Genomic DNA, 18,649 nt, shown 5'->3' on the forward strand with positions numbered 1-18,649 from the left:
TACAGACTCGGTCAGGAAGAGCTTGAAAATGTCAGTGAAGACACTTGCCAGTTGGTCCGCGCATGCTTTGAGTACACATCCTGGTAATCCGTATGGCCCCATTGAAAGGTCTTGCTCACATCGGCTATGGGGAGCGTGATCACACAGTTGTCTGTAACAGCTGATGCTCTCATGCATGCTTCAGTGTTGCTTGCCTTGAAGCAAGCATAAAAGGCATTTAGCTCATCTGGTAGGCTTGTGTCACTAGCCAGCTCGCAGCTGGGTTTTTTGTAGTCCATATTAGTTTGCAAGCCATGCCACATCCGACGAGCAACAGAGCCGGTGTAGTCGGATTCAATCTTAGTCCTGTATTGACACTTTGCCTATTTGAGGGCATAGCAGGATTTCTTTATAAGCGTCTGGATTAGTGTCCCGCTCCTTGAAAACGGCAGCTCTAGCCTTTAGCTCGGTGCGAATATTGCCTGTAATCCATGGCTTCTGTTTGGGATATGTATGTACAGTCACTGTGGGGACGACATCGTCTATGCACTTACTGATGAAGCCGGTGACTGAGGGGGTATACTCCTCAATTAAATTGATTTAAGTTTGCCTGCATTAAAGTCCCCACATTTTCTTGTTTGCTTATGCCCTTATACAGCTCGCTGAGTGCGGTCTTAGTGCCAGCGTCAGTTTGTGGTGGTAAATAGACAGCTACGAATGATATAGATGAGAACTCTCTTGGTAGATAGTGTGGTATACAGCTTCTCATGAGGTATTCTACCTCAGGTGAGCAATACCTCAAGACGTCCCTAATATTTGCACTAGCATTTATTAACAAATAGACACACACACCCCTCGTCTTAACAGATGTAGCTGCTCTGTCCTGCGATGCACGGAAAACCCAGCCAGCCCTATATTATCCATTTTGTCGCTCAGCCATGTCTCGTGAAACAGAAGATATTACAGTTTGTAATGTCCTGTTGGTGGGATAGTCTTAATCGTAGATCGTCCAGTTTATTTTCCAATGATTGCACATTGGCAACAATAATACGGAGGGTAGTGGTGGTTTGCCTACTCGCCTGCGAATTCTCACAAGGTACCCTCCCCCATCCCCCCTTTTCTCCGTCTTTTCTTCACGTGAATGACAGGGATTTGGGCCTGGTCTTGACAAAGCAGTATATCCTTCGTGTCGGATTCATTAAAGAAAAATCTTTGTCCAGTTCGAGGTGAGTAATCGCTGTTCTGTTGTCCAGAAGCTCTTTTCGGTCATAAGAGACGGTAGCAGCAACATTATGTACAAAATAAGTTACAAACAGCGCCATTATTCTGAACACTTACACTCTCACGCACACACACACACACACACACACACACACACACACACACATATACACACAAACATACATATACTGACGACACAGACACTAACACTTACACACACACACACACACACACACACACACACACACACACACACACTCATGGACAAGTACAACCAGTCCTGCTATGCCCTCAGTAAAGCAATCAAACAGGCAAAACATCAGTACAGAGACAAAGTGGAGTTGCAATTCAGCGGCTCAGACAAAGGTGGCAGGGACTCCAGACAATCGCGGATTATAAAGGGAAACCTAGCCACATTGCGGACACTGATGCCTTGCTCCCAGACAAGCCAAACACCTTCTTTGTTCACTTCGAGGAAAACACAGTGTCGCCGCCGCGAGCCACCGCCGCTGGCCATCTCTCCCTATCCCAGTCTATGGTCACCACTTACCAAAGAAAGTGAATTCAACGGCTCAGACTCGAGACGCATGTGGCAGGGACTACAGATTATAAAGGGAAAGCTAGACATGTCACGACCTCGTTGCTCCCGGACAAGCTAAACACCTTCTTCGACTGCTTTGAGGAAAGCACTTGATTTGATTTTGATTTAACTAAATGACTATCACCCGTAGCACTCATTTCTGTCATCATGAAGTGCTTTGAGAGGCTAGTTAAGGATCATATCACATCCACCTTACCCTACACCATAGATCCATTACAATTTGCATACCACACCAACAGATCCACGGATGAGGCAATCGCCTTTACACTGCACAATGCCCTATCCCATCTGGACAATAGGAACACTTATGTAAGAATGCTGTTCATCGACTACAGCTCAGCCTTCAACCCCATCGTATCCTCCAAGCTCATCATTAATCTCAAGGCACTGGGTCCCTGAACCCCTCCCTGTGCAACTGGATCCTGGACTACCTGATGGGCCGACCACAGGCGGTAAAGGTAGGCAACACCACAGCCGCTACGCTGATCCTCAATATGAGGGCCACACAGGGGTGCATGCTCAGCCTCCTCCTGAACTCCCTGTTTACCCATGATTGCATGGCCACGAACGTCTCCAACTCAATCATCAAGTTTGAAGACGACACAACTGTGGTAGTAGGCCTGGTTACCAACAACGACGAGACCCTGGCGGAGTGGTGCCAGGAAAATAACCTCTCCCTCAGTGTCAACAAAATGAAGGAGCTAATCGATGACTTCAGGAGAAAGAAGGAGGAGGGCACCCTCATCCACACCTATGGGGCCGCAGTGGAAAGGATGAAAAGCTTCTAGTTCCTCGGTGTACATTTCACTGACAACCTGAAATCGTCCACCCGCACAGACAGTGTGGTGAAGAAGGCGCAACAACAACTCTTCAACCTAACGACGCTGAAGAAATTTGGTTTGGCCCCTAAGACCCTCACAAACTTCTACAGATGCACCATTGAGAGCATCCTCCCGGGCTGTATCACTGCCTGGTACGAAAACTGCATCGTCCACAACCACAGGGTTCTCTAGAGGGTGGTGCGATCTGCCCAACGCATCACCAGGGGCACACTGCCGACCTGCCTTCAAGAACATCTACAGCACCCGGTTTCACAGGAAGGCCAAAAAGTTAATCAAGGACCTCAGCCACACGAACCACGGCCTGTTCACCTGCTACCATCTATAAGGCGGAGACCGTACAGGTGCATCACAGCTGGGACCGAGAGACTGAAAAACAGCTTTTATCTCCAGGCCATCAGACTGTTAAATAGTCATCACTAGTCAGCCTCCGCTCAGTAACCTGCCCTGATCATAGTCACTGTTACTACCTGGCTACAACCCGGTACCCTACCCTGCAGCTTCGAGGCTGCTGGCCTACAGTAATGTACATAGTTATGGAACTGGTTACTTTAATAATGTTTGCATATTGTTTTACCCACTTTATATGTACAGTTGAAGTCGGAAGTTTACATACACCTCAACCAAATACATTTAAACTGTTTCATAATTCCTGACATTTAATCCTAGTAAAAATTCCCTGTCTTAGGTCAGTTAGGATCACCACTTTATTTTAATAATGTGAAATGTCAGAATAATAGAAGAGAGAAGGATTTATTTCAGCCTTTATTTCTTTCATCACATTCCCAGTTGGTCAGAAGGTTACATACACGCAATTGGTATTTGGTAGCATTGCCTTTAAACTGTTTAACTTGTGCCTTCCACAAGCTTCCCACAATAAGTTGGGTGAATTTTGGCCCATTCCTTCTGACAGAGCTGGTGTAACGGAGTCAGGTTTGTAGGCCTCCTTGCTCGCACATGCTTTTACAGTTCTACCCACACATTTTCTATGGGATTGAGGTCAGGGCTTTGTGATGGCCACTCTAATACCTTGACTTTGTTGTCCTCAAGCCAATTTGCCACAACTTTGGAAGTATGCTTGGGGTCATTGTCCATTTGGAAGACCCATTTGCAACCAAGCTTTAACTTCCTGACTGATGTCTTGAGATGTTGCTTCAATATATCCATATAATTTCCCTCTTCATGATGCCATCTATTTTGTGAAGTGCACCAGTCCCTCCTGCAGCAAAGCACCCCCACAACATGATGCTGCACCCCCGTGCTTCACGGTTGAGATGGTGTTCTTCAGCTTGCAAGTCTCCCCCTTTTCCTCCAAAAATAACGATGTTCATTATGGCCAAACAGTTCTATTTTTGTTTCATCAGACCAAAGGACATTTCTCCAAAAGGTACGATCTTTGTCTCCATGTGCAGTTGTAAACCGTAGTCTGGCTTTTTATGGTGGTTTTGGAGCAGTGGGTTCTTCCTTGCTGAGCGACCTTTCAGGATATGTCAATATAGGACTTGTTTTACTGTGGATATAGATACTTTTGTACCTGTTTCCTCAAGCATGTTCACAAGGTCCTTTGCTGTTGTTCTGGGATTGAGATGCACTCTTTGCACCACAGTATGTTCATCTCTAGGAGACAGAACGCATCTCCTCTCTGAGCGGTATGACGGCTGCGTGGTACCATGGTGTTTATACTTGCGTGCTAATGTTTGTACACGATGAACGTGGTACCTTCAGGTGGTTGGAAATTGCTCCCAAGGATGAACCAGGCTGATTTCTTCTGATTTTCCCATGATGTCAAGCAAAGAGGCACTGAGTTTGAAGGTAGGCCTTGAAATACATCCACAGGTACACCTCCAATTAACTCAAATTATGTCAATTAGCCTATCAGAAGCTTCTAAAACCATGACATCATTTTCTTGAATTTTCAAAGCTGTTTAAAGGCACAGTAAACTTAGTGTATGTAAACTTCTGACCCACTGGAATTATGAAACAATGAATTATAAGTGAAATAATCTGTGTGTAAACAATTGTTGGACAAATGACTTGTGTCATGCAAAAAGTAAATGTCCTAACCGTCATGCCAAAACTATAGTTTGTTAACAAGAAATTTGTGGAGTGGTTGAAAAATTAGTTTTAATGACTCCAACCTAAGTGCATGTAAACTTCCGACTTCAACTGTATATGTTTTCATCAATCTACACACAATACCCCATAATGACAAAGTTAAAAATAATAATTAAATATCACATTTACGTAAGTATTCAGACCCTTTACTCAGTACTTTGTTGAAGCACCTTTGGCAGGGATTACAACCTTGAGTCTTCTTAGGTATGATTTGGCACACCTGTATTTGGGGAGTTTCTCCCATTCTTCAATGCAGATCCTCAAGCTCTGTCAGGTTGGATGGGGAGCGTCATGTTGGAAGGTGAACCTTCGACCCAGTCTGAGGTCCTGAGCTCTCTGGAGCAGGTTTTCATCAAAGAACTCTCTGTACTTTTCTCCGTTCATCTTTCCCTCATTCCTGACTAGTCTCCCAGTACCTGACGCTGAAAAACATCCCCACAGCATGATGCTGCCACCACCATGCTTCACCATAGCGATGGTTCCAGGTTTCCTTGGCATTCAGGCCAAAGAGTTCAATCTTGGTTTCATCAGACCAGAGAATCTTGTTTCTCATGGTCTGAGAGTCTTAGGTGCCTTTTGGCAAACTCCAAGCGGGCTGTCATGTGCCTTTTACTGAGGAGTGACATCCTTCTAGCCACTCTACCATAATGGCCTGATTGGTGGAGTTCTGTAGAGATGGTTCTCCTTCTGGAAGGTTCTCCCTTCTCAACAGAGGAACTCTGGAGCTCTGTCAGAGTGACCATCAGGTTCTTGGTCACCACCCTTCTCCTCCAATTGCTCAGTTTGGCCAGGCAGCTCGCTCTATGAAGAGTTGTTGGTGGCTCCAAACTTCTACCATTTATGGAGGCCACGGTGTTCTTTGGGACATCCAATGCTGCAGACATTTTGTGGTACCCTTCCCCAGATCTGTGCTTCGACACAATCCAGTCTCGGAGCTCTACGGACTATTCCTTCGAACGTAACAAAATATGGAAAAATTCTAATGGTCTGAATACTTTCCGAATGCTCCGTACATATACAGGATACTGTATTTATATTCTGACATTGCTCGTTCTAATATATGTAGCAAAAGTCATTTGTTTCTTTACATTTTGGGGATTGGTGTGTATTGTTTTGTATTGTTAGATATTACTGTACTGTTGGAGCTAAGAACGTAAGCATTTTGCTACACCCACGATAACATCTGGAAAATATGTTTGGTTGTTACAGTCTTGTCTCATCGCTGCAACTCCCGTACGGACTCGGGAGAGGCCCACTTAACCCGGAAGCCAGCCGTTACCAATGTGTCGGAGGAAACACAGTGCACCTGGCGACCATGTCTGCGTGCACTTCGCCCGGTCCGCCACAGGAGTCACTAGTGAGCGATCGTACGAGGACATCCCTGCCGGCCAAACTCTCTCCCGGGCGTGGCACAGCTAGCACTGCCATGCAGGGCCTTGGACCACTGCACCACTTGGGAGGCCTGTCCATGCTTGTTAGTAGTTAGTTAGTAGTTTGTTAGTTGTTAGTAGTTACTATCTTGTCTCATCGCTACAACTCCCGTACGGGTTTGGGAGAGACGAAGGTCGAAAGCCATGCGTCCTCCGAAACACAACCCAACCTAGCCGCACTGCTTCTTAACACAGCACGCATCCAACCTGGAAGCCAGCTGCACCAATGTGTCGGAGGAAACACCATGCTCCTGTGCCCGGCCCGCCACAGGAGTTGCTAGTGCGCGATGGGACAAGGATATCCCTACCGGCCAAACCCTCCCTAACACGGACGACGCTAGGCCAATTGGGCGTCTCCCCATGGACCAAGGGGTCGCGGCCGGCTGCGACAGAGCCTGGGCTTGAACCCAGAGTCTCTGGTGGCACAGATAGATAGACCACTGCGCCACCTGGGAGGCCCTGTCCATGCTTTTTTAGATTCTATTCTGGATTTTATTTTTTGGGGAGGAAGTTTTCTCTGAATGGTATACACCTGTTGTATTCTGTGCATGTGACAAATAAACATTGATTTGATTTGAATAGTTCCCGTAATAGTGTATTGGTGTTAACAGTGATAGTAGAGCATGTGTTCTTGTCTTTTAGTTAACATACTTACTGCACAATGCGCTCCGTCACCATTTTATTATATTCTATTACATTCTATTTTATTCTCCCCCCTTCCAGCCGGACTACATGATGGGTCCATCCATCATCATCGACCCAGACGAGTGTCCTCTGGACGAGCAGTGTGAACGCCTGCAGTACGATGGCAGCAAATGGGAGTTTCCCCGAGACCGCCTCAGACTGGGTGAGTACCTTACTACAGCATACAGCACTGGTACAGTCTAAGAAGTCACTCACCATGACCACGCTGTCACTCAAAGGCCTATACGCACCATGAATTGGCACCTACTGTAAGCGTATTTACTTGTCCAGCCTACATTTCACATCCACAGGTCAATGTGATGTTGATAATGTGGCACCCATCTGGGTCCTCTTAAACTGTGTGACCCTGTTTGCCCATTACATTGAAATATAGTGCCAGAGAGGATGGTATGTGGCAGAGGTGACACCCCCCTGTGAAGAGGGTGTAGCGTCGTTGCTCATCAGCGACCCTCCACTGTCGCATGGTCTTAACGGCACTATAAATCCCATGGAGGAGCGCTTCACGGACCCAGTGGTCAGAACCTCAGCAGGTTGTTTTAATTACCCATAATTCCCCTGATAGAGAACCCAACCAGATTTACTACTCCCCAGGGGCCAGCCACTTTCATTTACATGTAGACCTATTATAACCCATTGGCCCCTCTCTCTCTCTCTCTCTCTCTCTCTCTCTCTCTCTCTCTCTCTCTCTCTCAGGCAAAACTCTGGGCCATGGAGCCTTCGGGAAAGTGGTGGAGGCCTCTGCTTTTGGGATTGACAAGCTCTCGACCTGCAAGACTGTGGCCGTCAAAATGCTGAAAGGTATGGAAGAAACATTATTATCAACATTTTATATATGCTACTTTACTCTCATGAGCACTTCTGTTGAAAAACCACGTTGAAAAGTCATACAGGCTGTTTTCCACATAGCTTCCTTTCGTTCACACCTGGTGGAAATGGTACTGATAAAGGTGCTTCTCGCCAAATACAAACACAATATCCATTGTTTTGGGTGTAACAGATGTAAAACAGCCATCTGTCATTTCAGCAGACAATTTGGTTTCTTGCGCATGATATGAATTCAAAAGCTGTGCTAGCACATGTGCGCGTAATTAACAGTCATGCACAGGCTATTTGTTCAAAGGAGGCGTGCGTTGGCTGCCTGAGACCTTGGTGTCCCTGAGGAGGATGACAGTCTACAGATATGACAGGAATCAGGATAGCATTCCACTTGGTGTTAGTGATTGCAAAGTTTAAAAGTGTAAAAAACAAAAGGTTGTCAAATAAAGGTTAGAAAATAAAAGTGCTTATTAATAATTGTAACCCAGATGCTTTGGAGATACACAAACAATTGGAAACAATGACCCCCCCCCACACACACACACACCTGCTTCCCACATATGATTTATGGTCACCATAAATTATGGTCACATTTCAGTCTTTCTAAATCTGGCAGGGCATATTTATCCCAACAACAATTGAGTAAAGAAGCAGTAAAAATGAATGCAGAAGGAGAGAGACTCCGAGAGAAGGGGGGGGGGACTGTCCAAGGAATTTTACCTAGTGATCTTAGCAGATTAAACATTTCAGCCCAATATCACTGACACTGGCTGTATCCCCTTAGGGTTGATGTGGTCCAACTAACTTTCCTCCGGGTTCTGTTAGGATATTCAACTATAACTCTGTAGAGTAATGGGACCACAGATGGATACGGATGGTGTTGTGAAACATCTAGCTCCATGGGGATGATAAATCAGGCCATTTGTTAGATATTTCTGTCAGTGTTAAAGCATTAATCATCTCTTTCCATTAATCATGGAGGAACTAAACTCACCAGGCCGGCTGCTGCTCCGCTGCTCTACTGCTCTACTCCAGCCCCCCAGGTCAAACATAATGAAAAGCAGCTCACTTCCCTAAACTGACCCTCCGTGCAGTGTGGTTTGAGACTCAGCGTCAGTCAGCTCCAGCTTCCAGAGCAGGCTGGGACCACTGTGATGAGCCAAAATAAGACAGACCAGAAGTATAGTCCCACAATTCACAAGTTTTCCATTCGTTATTTAAATTCAAGTAATTGATTCATTGTTTAAAACCTTTTACTGCAGTGGGCTAAATCAGGGTCACACAGAGTGTTTCTTGGTAGTCCTAAACAAATAAAGTATCCACCTCACACACATGGTTACGGGCTTTAAAAAGAAGACACCTGTACCATGTCAGATACAGCGTTTCAATGTATTCAATTTTGAGTTTGCATCACAATATTACAGAAGAATATAACATGTTTATTAATTATGAAATTATGTCAAATATGAATAACCTTCCACCCCTGAGGCCACTAGAGGGCGATTTGGTCGTTTTCCCCCTCCATTCTTTTGGTAATTTGGTCATCGAACGTTCGCCATTCATTTTTTAAATTCAAGTCGTTGATTCATTATTTAAATCGCCCAAAATCCCCGTTAGACTAAACCACATCCAGGGAGTCAGTGATGGCTGAGAGCAAGATTATTTTGCAACACCATTTTGTTCAGTCAATGTTTTCATTCTGTTTATCAGTTAGGGACATTATTGGTACCGTTGCTAACTCCAACCACCTGTGTCCAGATGAGCTTTTCAGATAAAAGAAGAGAGAGACATTACACAGGCACATTGGATGCATTAGGCTGCCACCCAACATTGTCTAGTTGGTATTCCACAGTCTTTGAGATCAATGTTACTGAGTGGTTTAGAGGGACCGTTAATCTTGGCGTCGATGCCTCCCCCCCCCCCGTAAAAAAGGATGAGTCACTTTGGTGGTGTTTAGTTTACGTGGTTAAATAAATCCCTCCCTCTGACCTCATAGCATTCCTGACCAAGATATCGGCCTCTTATATTATGTGTAGACTAGCTATACAACTGAGAAACAAAACAGCATTTTATATTCTGGGAAGAAATAATGTTACTGTCATATTGACTCTCCATGTGTGCTGCAGTGTTTATTGTGATGTAATGTATGGCTGTGCTTTGGGTTGTTCCCTCATGTATGCGAGTATCTAATTCAATGTGAGAGAATGCTGATGTTTGTCTTTTAAGTCCTATATATTCCCATGTTGACTTAATTTATTTCCCGCTGTCCATCATTGCATACCATCTTCACCTTGCACATTGAATGTTCTCATGCAGATAATCATATTACCTTATGTGAAAAATGTCTTGCCTATCTAAAATCTCCTCCGCATGCGTAAAAATCTGTTCTTTATTTTCCATTTATACTGTTTGGTTTCCAGACGTCCAGGAACTTACATCAATTGGCGTAATCTTAAACCAAGATAAAGAATTTATATGACATTTTCATTAAAAGTCCAAAATACATCCACTCTTTTGTGGAGTATGAAACAGTATCCCCGCAATAGGACATTTTTAACCTTCATCCCTGTAAATAGCCTGTGTTTATGTTGAAACAGGAGGAGCTACGACAAATGAGCGCAAGGCTCTGATGTCGGAGCTGAAGATCCTGATCCACATTGGTCATCATCTGAACGTGGTCAACCTGCTGGGAGCCTGCACCAAGCCTGGAGGTGAGAGAGAGAGGACAGGGTTAACTCTATGGTTAAACTTAGTCACACTATGACTTGCATGCAATTTGTGAAGTATGTTTATAAATTGATGGAATCTCAGAGAAAATCCTGTTTTTGACTGTTTATGAATCATTACTTGTTTGGAATCCTCTTTGAATTCCGTGCGTCTTTCTTCTCAGGTCCATTGATGATGATAGTGGAGTACTGCAAATATGGAAACTTGTCAAACTTCTTGAGAAGCAAGAGGGCTGATTTCATTGTTTATAAGGTAAATCAGCAGCTTTCAGAAATCCTGCTTTCTCATCAAATCAAAAGCCTTCATGATTTAGTCTACTTAGCTGTCAAAACCTTCATGGTTCTGTACATTTCTCAACCTAATAGGAAAACCCCAGATTGTCAGAAGAACCGTTTTCTAAAGTGACTCAAGGTTTGCATCTGTATTTTTGATCTGGTGTGTGTCTCGTATGTCAGAGCCAGGATGGTAAGGTGGTGACGTCGGGGTCGGGCTGTGACCTAAGCGAGCTCATCAAGCGGCGCCTGGAGAGCGTGGCCAGCACCGGAAGCTCGGCCAGCTCCGGCTTTGTGGAAGATAAGAGCTACTGCGACTCAGAGGAAGAGGAGGAAGGTAAACTAAATGAGCCAACAGCGTCTTCCTTCCCCTCACCGCCCCCTTCACCCTTCCCTCTCACCTCCACCCACACTCCCATGCCCCCTGATTGTTTTCTTCCCTGGGCCTGATAGGACGTTTCCTCCTCGTATTCATAAATTAAATCGATAGGACAGGAACCCCGGGCTGAGAGGAAAAGGAGGAGTGGAGGAGGAGGCCTCTGTTGACATCCTCCTCTGTCCTGACTGTTTGCCTGCTGCTTTGCACGTTGGCCATTTTAAATATAATATATAACAATATATATGAATGGTAAATAATGTATTGTCATTTTGGAGTCACATTTATTGTAAATAAGAGTAGAATATGTTTCTTAACACTTCCACATTAATGTAGATGCGACCATGATTACGGATAGTCCTGAATGAATCGTGAATGATGAGTGAGAAAGTTACAGGCGCACAAATATCATACCCCCAAGACATGCTAACCTCTCACCATGACAATAACAGGGGAGGTTAGCATTTTATATCATACCCCCAAGACATGCTAACCTCTCACCATGACAATAACAGGGGAGGTTAGCATTTTATATCATACCCCCAAGACATGCTAACCTCTCACCATGACAATAACAGGGGAGGTTAGCATTTTATATCATACCCCCAAGACATGCTAACTTCTCACCATGACAATAACAGGGGAGGTTAGCATTTATATCATACCCCCAAGACATGCTAACCTCTCACCATGACAATAACAGGGGAGGTTAGCATTTTATATCATACCCCCAAGACATGCTAACTTCTCACCATGACAATAACAGGGGACGTTAGCATTTTATATCATACCCCCAAGACATGCTAACCTCTCACCATGACAATAACACTGGAGGTTAGCATTTTATATCATACCCCCAAGACATGCTAACTTCTCACCATGACAATAACAGGGGAGGTTAGCATTTTATATCATACCCCCAAGACATGCTAACCTCTCACCATGACAATAACAGGGGAGGTTAGCATTTTATATCATACCAAGACATGCTAACTTCTCACCATGACAATAACAGAGGAGGTTAGCATTTTATATCATACCCCAAGACATGCTAACCTCTCACCATGACAATAACAGGGGAGGTTAGCATTTTATATCATACCCCCAAGACATGCTAACCTCTCACCATGACAATAACAGGGGAGGTTAGCATTTTATATCATACCCCCAAGACATGCTAACCTCTCACCATGACAATAACAGGGGAGGTTAGCATTTTTGGGTGGCATTTTTTATGCCTCTGTAATTTTCTGACTCACCATTTTTCACGATTCATTCAGGATTATCCGCAATAATGGTAGCATCCACGTTAATGTAGAAGTATATTCTTATTTACAATAATAGTGACTTCAAAATTACACAATAGATTATTTACCATTAATTTCCATTGGGCACAAAATAATCTGAAACACAACCAAAACAAACTGCAAATGCATAAAAAATGTCACAAGCTTGATGTGACAAGTCACAAGCTTGATGTGACAAATGTGATAATTGCGTGCTATGACTGTGACCAATTTATTTATTATTTATTTTTATATTTCCATTTTTTATTTGAACTTTTGTCTACTTTAATAGACATATAAGGGAATTTGTCCCAATACTTTTGCTCCATTAAAATGGGGGACTATGTACAAAAAGTGCTGTCAATTCTAAACAGTTCACCTAATATGGATAAAATACCATCAAATAAAAACTGACAGTCTGCATTTTAACCTCATAGTCATTGTATCATGTCATTTCATGCCAAAACCTTTGGAGCTCACTGTACGTGTTACACCGTACTAAATCACGTTCATGAAAATAGTTTGTATTAATTTCCACTTTATGTTCCATTTTACCCTCAGAGCCAGAGGATCTGTACAAAAGAGTGCTGACAATGGAAGATTTGATTTGCTACATTTTCCAAGTTGCAAAAGGCATGGAGTTCCTGGCTTCACGCAAGGTATGCAGCTCCTCCAGGCAAATGACGCTATCAAAATACTTTGCTAAAGGTAGTCTTGTGACACACATGTTGGGTATTAATCTAATACCAGTTTATAAAGCTTTATTCAGTACAGTTGACTTTAGATTTAATAAAAGGCTGTTGTATTTTGACAGCTGGGGAAGTTGTTTTGTTCACATATTTTATTCATAGAACACTATGTTCCTTGCGAGTCTATTGGCTATAATCAGTCTAAACCTCATTCAGATTTAAAGGTTTGTCACAAGCTCTGCGAGAGCGGATGGTACTAATTAGTGAACCCATTGTTGTCAATATTAGAGAGAAGGCTTTAACCTAGGTATGGAACACTTCGCATTCCGAATACAATTGATGACTGTTCCATATGGTTGTCTTAGCTGACATGCACAGAGCATTGAGTGTTTCCTATCAGGTCACATGGTCAGGAAATAGTCCGAGCCATGCTTTATCACATTAGGCTGAATCGTAACTTGAGATATGTCCTCATAACTCAAACGTTCATGTAAAGTCATGCATCGATGTCAATCCTAATCTAACTGGATGTTTTATCTTATTTTGCTAGTGTATTCATCGTGATCTGGCTGCAAGAAACATCCTACTGTCTGAGAATAATGTTGTGAAGATATGCGATTTTGGACTGGCCAGAGACATCTACAAAGACCCAGACTACGTTCGCAAAGGAGATGTAAGTATGAACAGCAATCTGATATTTTTTACAATGCTATGCTGTGCTACTATTCATCTGACATAATAAGTCAATTACACGTGATGAAACGCACCAACCACTTGACGTCGATTATCGCCTGTTGTGTGAGAGAGAGCGGCATTCAAAAACACTCAGCTTGATGGAAAAGAACCAGAACACGTGTTTTGTTACTACCGACTTGGCAAAAACAAAAGAGGGATTGAATAAATGCAGGAAATCTGGGAAATGGCAGATATTCTGGGCAGATTTCACTGTTTGTCTGAAAATGTAATAAACGTGTCTGTCTGCATAGACTAGAGGACGTTTGGTTGTTGAGGATGTTTGGTAGTACTATGTCATGAGGGCATTTACCCTACTTTACTCAACAAGCCCTTCTGCTTCACCTCAGATGTGACAGGTCAGTTATTGATGGTATTGATGAGACAGCCAGTCACACAGGTGAGATGAGATACTGATTTAAAAGAGCTGTCATCTCTTATCTCCATCTCTCCCCTCACAGGCCAGACTGCCCCTCAAGTGGATGGCGCCAGAGGCCATTTTTGACAAGATCTACACCACTCAGAGCGATGTGTGGTCCTTTGGAGTTCTGATGTGGGAGATCTTCTCTCTGGGTAAATATACATACCAGGAATGACTCACCATGCCTTCTAGTCCCTCAGACACATGCATACACACACACGATAACATACGCACTATACACACACGTACACATGGATTTTGTGTTGTAGATATGTGGTAGTAGAGTAGGGGCCTAAGGGAACACACTTAATGAGTAATGAAATCTGTTGTGAATGTATTGTAATGTTTTTAAAATGGTATAACTGCCTTCATTTCGCTAGACCCCACCCATGAAGAGTAGCTGCTGCCTTGGCAGGTACTAATGGTGACCCATAATAAATACAAAGACAAATACCTCACCTCACCTCACCGTTAGCAGAATGAATGAGCAGAAATTAACAAACATCTGTGCACAGCCATTTGGAACAATACAGACTTATTCAAAGCAGATTTCCTCTGTTGTGTAGGTCCTGAATCACGTCAACAAGGACTACTGTTTTAGGATTGTTAATGAAACTGCAAACATAGACTGCTTTGGTGCACACTGATCTTTTCTGGCCTGTAATGGATTTCTATCAGAGAATTCTTATGACGCTATTTATGATGATACTCAGTACAAATGTTGCTGCTTATAATTTGTTTGTTTTTTATCAAATAGTCACAAAATAGTTTGAAAAAAACTATTGTCTGTATAATTATTTGCACACATAATCTTACAATGTTGCACACGGCGTGCAGTATTCCTTCCAAAGGAGGGTAGAGGTTTTGTTCTGTCATCAGCCAGCGAGGTTCAGCGAGGAGACTAGTCTCCAGTCAGCTAGCCAGGCGAGGCAAGGTGCCCCCAGCCATGCAGATCCTCCAGATGCACTGGGTCATAGCTGGCTTCTGCTGCTGCGTAAGTGTGCCTCTGGGGCAAACAGGGGTGCATTGTCAGCTTGAGAAAACTATTTTCATGCTGCTCCTGCAAAAACATTAGTGAACTTGGACTGTGAATTCTATCACAGGCAAGGGCCATTAAAAAGAAAGAATACCTTCCATTTAAGTTGGCCGTTGCCTTCCCAGCTGGCAATGCAAACACCGTGTAACCAAGCAGCCGATCAATGTAAATGTTTGCCCCTGCTGTGAAACCTCTGCCACCTTCAAGATGCCATTGTATGTCGGTCCATGACTGTCTATGCACCGTGCACCACACCCGGCCAAGCTGTTCTATAGCAAGACTCCACATGACATATTGTATGCTCAAATGTCACCATAGGTAGCAAGGACAACATTCAGAGTAAATGTGACAAAAGTGTACGGAAAGAACAGTACATCGATTCAGGGCTTTTGGATTCATTGGGCATCTACACTTCAACCTCTGCCATGAAGCCAAACCATTTTCAGCATTCAAACACTCATTCTTTCTCTCTCTTGTTCTATCTCTCTCTCTCTCTTTTTCTTTCTCTCTCTCTCTCTCTTTCTTTCTTTCTTTCTAGCTCTCTTTCTTTCTCGCTCTCTTTCTTTTTCTCTCACTCTCCCGTAATCTTTCTCGATCAGAACCACACACACACACACACACAGAACCACAGACACTGATACCTTCAAAGAACCACTCACTCACACATCTGGGTAGTGTTAACATGGTCTCAGAAAGATAAATTAGGACACGAAAACAACTGCAACTTTTTTTTCAAACACTCAAGTCTGGCAATCTGATACAGATAGGTGTTTAGAGGTCAAAAGTTTGCTGCAGTCCCATGGTGCTGGAACCTGCATATCGCAACGTGACCCACAGTCTAGCAGCTTGAGTTTTGTCTTGTGTTTTGGGATTTCACCGTCTTGTTAGTTTAGATGCCAAACCTTCATCTACACTTCGGTTTCTGTGTTAGACATGTGTTGCGTGGTAATCTTCCTATTTACATAGCGTGTTCGGTTGACGTGATGAAGAGAAAGTATAACATGGCGTACTAGTAGATGGTACATCGTACCGACATAGTGCTCTGGAGCTTTCGATGCTATCTGATATTGTGTCAGGGATGTCAGTCGGGTACATGAAAATATTGGTTCATGAGTCTGGACATTTTTATGGATTAGATGGCGTGGGCAATATTTTCCAAAACCCCAACTGGATTGGATATTCGATACAAGTTGGCTTAGTCGTGTATTATTGTTTTCGTTTCGGCTGAGCCCAGCATAAATTCTAATTATTCTAGGAAGAGTCTTACTTCAGCCCCAATAGTCCAATTAAATCATATTGCTGTCTCTAGATGTTATTCAGTGTATAATATCATTGTTGTCGAGAGTAGAGTCATGACATTGTCCATGTGCAAGGTCAATCAGTTGAAGTCTTAACTGACTGTTTATGAAGCTTTCTTGTCTAATCTGTGTAAAGTATCCGGGCCCTCTCTGTGTGGGAGAAGTGTCTGATAAATCCCCCCCCCCCCCAGGTGCCTCTCCGTATCCCGGCTTACACATCGACGAGGACTTCTGCTGCCGACTGAAGGAAGGGACCAGGATGAGAGCTCCAGAATACTCCTCCTCTGAAATGTAAGGATCAAGCGATCTTTGTTACTCCATTACTTAACATACAAACCCCAATCTCATCCTCTAACTCAGGGCAAAAAAAAGGAATACACTTGCAGTTTGAAGAGTGGCCCATGACAGAAAGCTCTCTCACCTCTTGGCAGTGCATAATGCATCGAGCTCCCTTGGCTCGGAAACTTGTAAAGACCCCGAAGCATGCCTCTAGTTCTCTCAACGTATCCCCCAACCTCTCCTGAGGGTAATTATCCGCCAGGTACTCTTACTCAGGGCAACACATTAGAGGGCAGTAAAGAAAAGCCTCCCATATCGATATACTGAAAAGAGGCCTTGTATCTGCTCCTTCATTCGTCTGAATGAGTGACAGGGCTTGATAGGCATCATGGGTAATCCAGCTCTGAATGTGGAGGGGAGACAGGAGCTGCTGATTGGCAGTTAACCGAGGGGTGTGGTGGGCGGCGAGGTGCGGATCCGTTTTCGGACTGACATCAATGCGGTCGTAATTGAGCCCCACATTAAAGACTGTGGGAGTGGGGAGTGGCCAGGGGGTAGCTGGACACGGGGTAATGAGAGCAAGGGTCGGGAGACTCCCCTCCCTTGTCCACACAAGGGGGATCAGACGCAGGGCAGATGTGGACGGTGCTGCTGAAACAGAATATCTTTGGGGGAGTCGAGGGTGGTTTCTCCTGCCCCTGTGGTGTCAGTGCTGTTAGTCTAGCAGAGAGGTGGACTGAACAGGAGGAGCTGGGGTTGTTGCCTTTATGAGGTCACTGGGTGGCTTCTCAGCAGGGAGGACTATGTCCTGGGGCTCTCTCACTCACTGTCCCAGGCTATGGCACACGTCCGAGTTTACAGGGTTGGGGAGTAATGGATTACATGTAACTGATTTTTTTTTTTTTACTGCAGCTGTAATCTGTTACGTTACCAGCAAAAATATTGTAATCAGATTACAGATACTTTTGAAAAACTAGATGATTACTTCTAGGATTACTTTTAAATTCAGAAAGGAACCTATGGCACCTTTCTGTTTTCTCAATGACATTCAAATCAACATTGAAAAAAGGTAAAATATTGGCCTCTGAGTGGCACAGCAGTCTATTGCACTGCATCGCAGTTCTTGTAGTGTCACTACAGACCCGGCTTCGATCCCAGGCTGTGTCACAACTGGCCGAGACCGGGAATCTCTTAGGTTGGCTCACAATTGGGTTTGGCTGGGGGACTTTACTTGGCTCATCATGCTCTAGTGACTCCTTATGGCGGGTAGGGCACCTGCAGGCTGACTTCGGTCGTCAGTTGAGCGGTGATTCTGCCGACACATTGGTGCAGCTGGCGAGCGGGTGTTAAGGAGCGCGGTTTGGCGGGTCACGGATGCATGACTCGACCTGTCCCGAGCCCGTTGGGGAGTTGCAGCGATGAGACAAGATCGTAATTGAAAAAGACAAACATTTTTGTTTGTTCCGCCTGAGCAAGTGTGACCACAAGTCAGAGACCTCTATGATGACTCACAAAATGCGTTTGATGGATCGAGTGAAAAGCGAAGGAATAGCCTTTTTTAGGCTAGCAATGGTGTAAAGATTATACACTTTATACAAGGCTTGGAGGTAAGGACGACAGCAATGGTGTACACTCTTAGAAAAAGAAGATGCTCACTACAACCAAAGAGGGTCCTTCGACTGTCCCCACAGGATAACCCTTTGAAGAACCCCTTTTGGTTCCAGGTAGGACCCTTTTGGTTTTAGGTAGAACTCTTTTGGGGTTCCATGTAGAAGCCTTTCCACAGAAGGTTCAACATGGGACCCAAAAGAGTTCTGCCTGGAACCA

General features: G+C 44.1%; 1 protein-coding gene across 1 annotated transcript in view; it reads left to right on the forward strand.

The window, feature by feature from the left end:
- The window catches only part of LOC135545846 (vascular endothelial growth factor receptor kdr-like), an 82,791-nt gene that overhangs the window by 39,622 nt on the left and 24,520 nt on the right, over positions 1 to 18,649 (forward strand). The window contains exons 17-25 of the mRNA XM_064973788.1: positions 6,909 to 7,032; positions 7,584 to 7,688; positions 10,304 to 10,417; positions 10,597 to 10,685; positions 10,889 to 11,042; positions 12,929 to 13,026; positions 13,607 to 13,729; positions 14,250 to 14,361; positions 16,735 to 16,834. Of these exons, the coding sequence (XP_064829860.1) occupies positions 6,909 to 7,032; positions 7,584 to 7,688; positions 10,304 to 10,417; positions 10,597 to 10,685; positions 10,889 to 11,042; positions 12,929 to 13,026; positions 13,607 to 13,729; positions 14,250 to 14,361; positions 16,735 to 16,834 (1,019 nt within the window). The remainder of the gene's footprint in view (positions 1 to 6,908; positions 7,033 to 7,583; positions 7,689 to 10,303; positions 10,418 to 10,596; positions 10,686 to 10,888; positions 11,043 to 12,928; positions 13,027 to 13,606; positions 13,730 to 14,249; positions 14,362 to 16,734; positions 16,835 to 18,649) is intronic.

The sequence above is a fragment of the Oncorhynchus masou genome, chromosome 9 (assembly GCF_036934945.1).
Source record: "Oncorhynchus masou masou isolate Uvic2021 chromosome 9, UVic_Omas_1.1, whole genome shotgun sequence".
In the NCBI taxonomy this organism is placed as follows: Eukaryota; Metazoa; Chordata; class Actinopteri; order Salmoniformes; family Salmonidae; genus Oncorhynchus; species Oncorhynchus masou.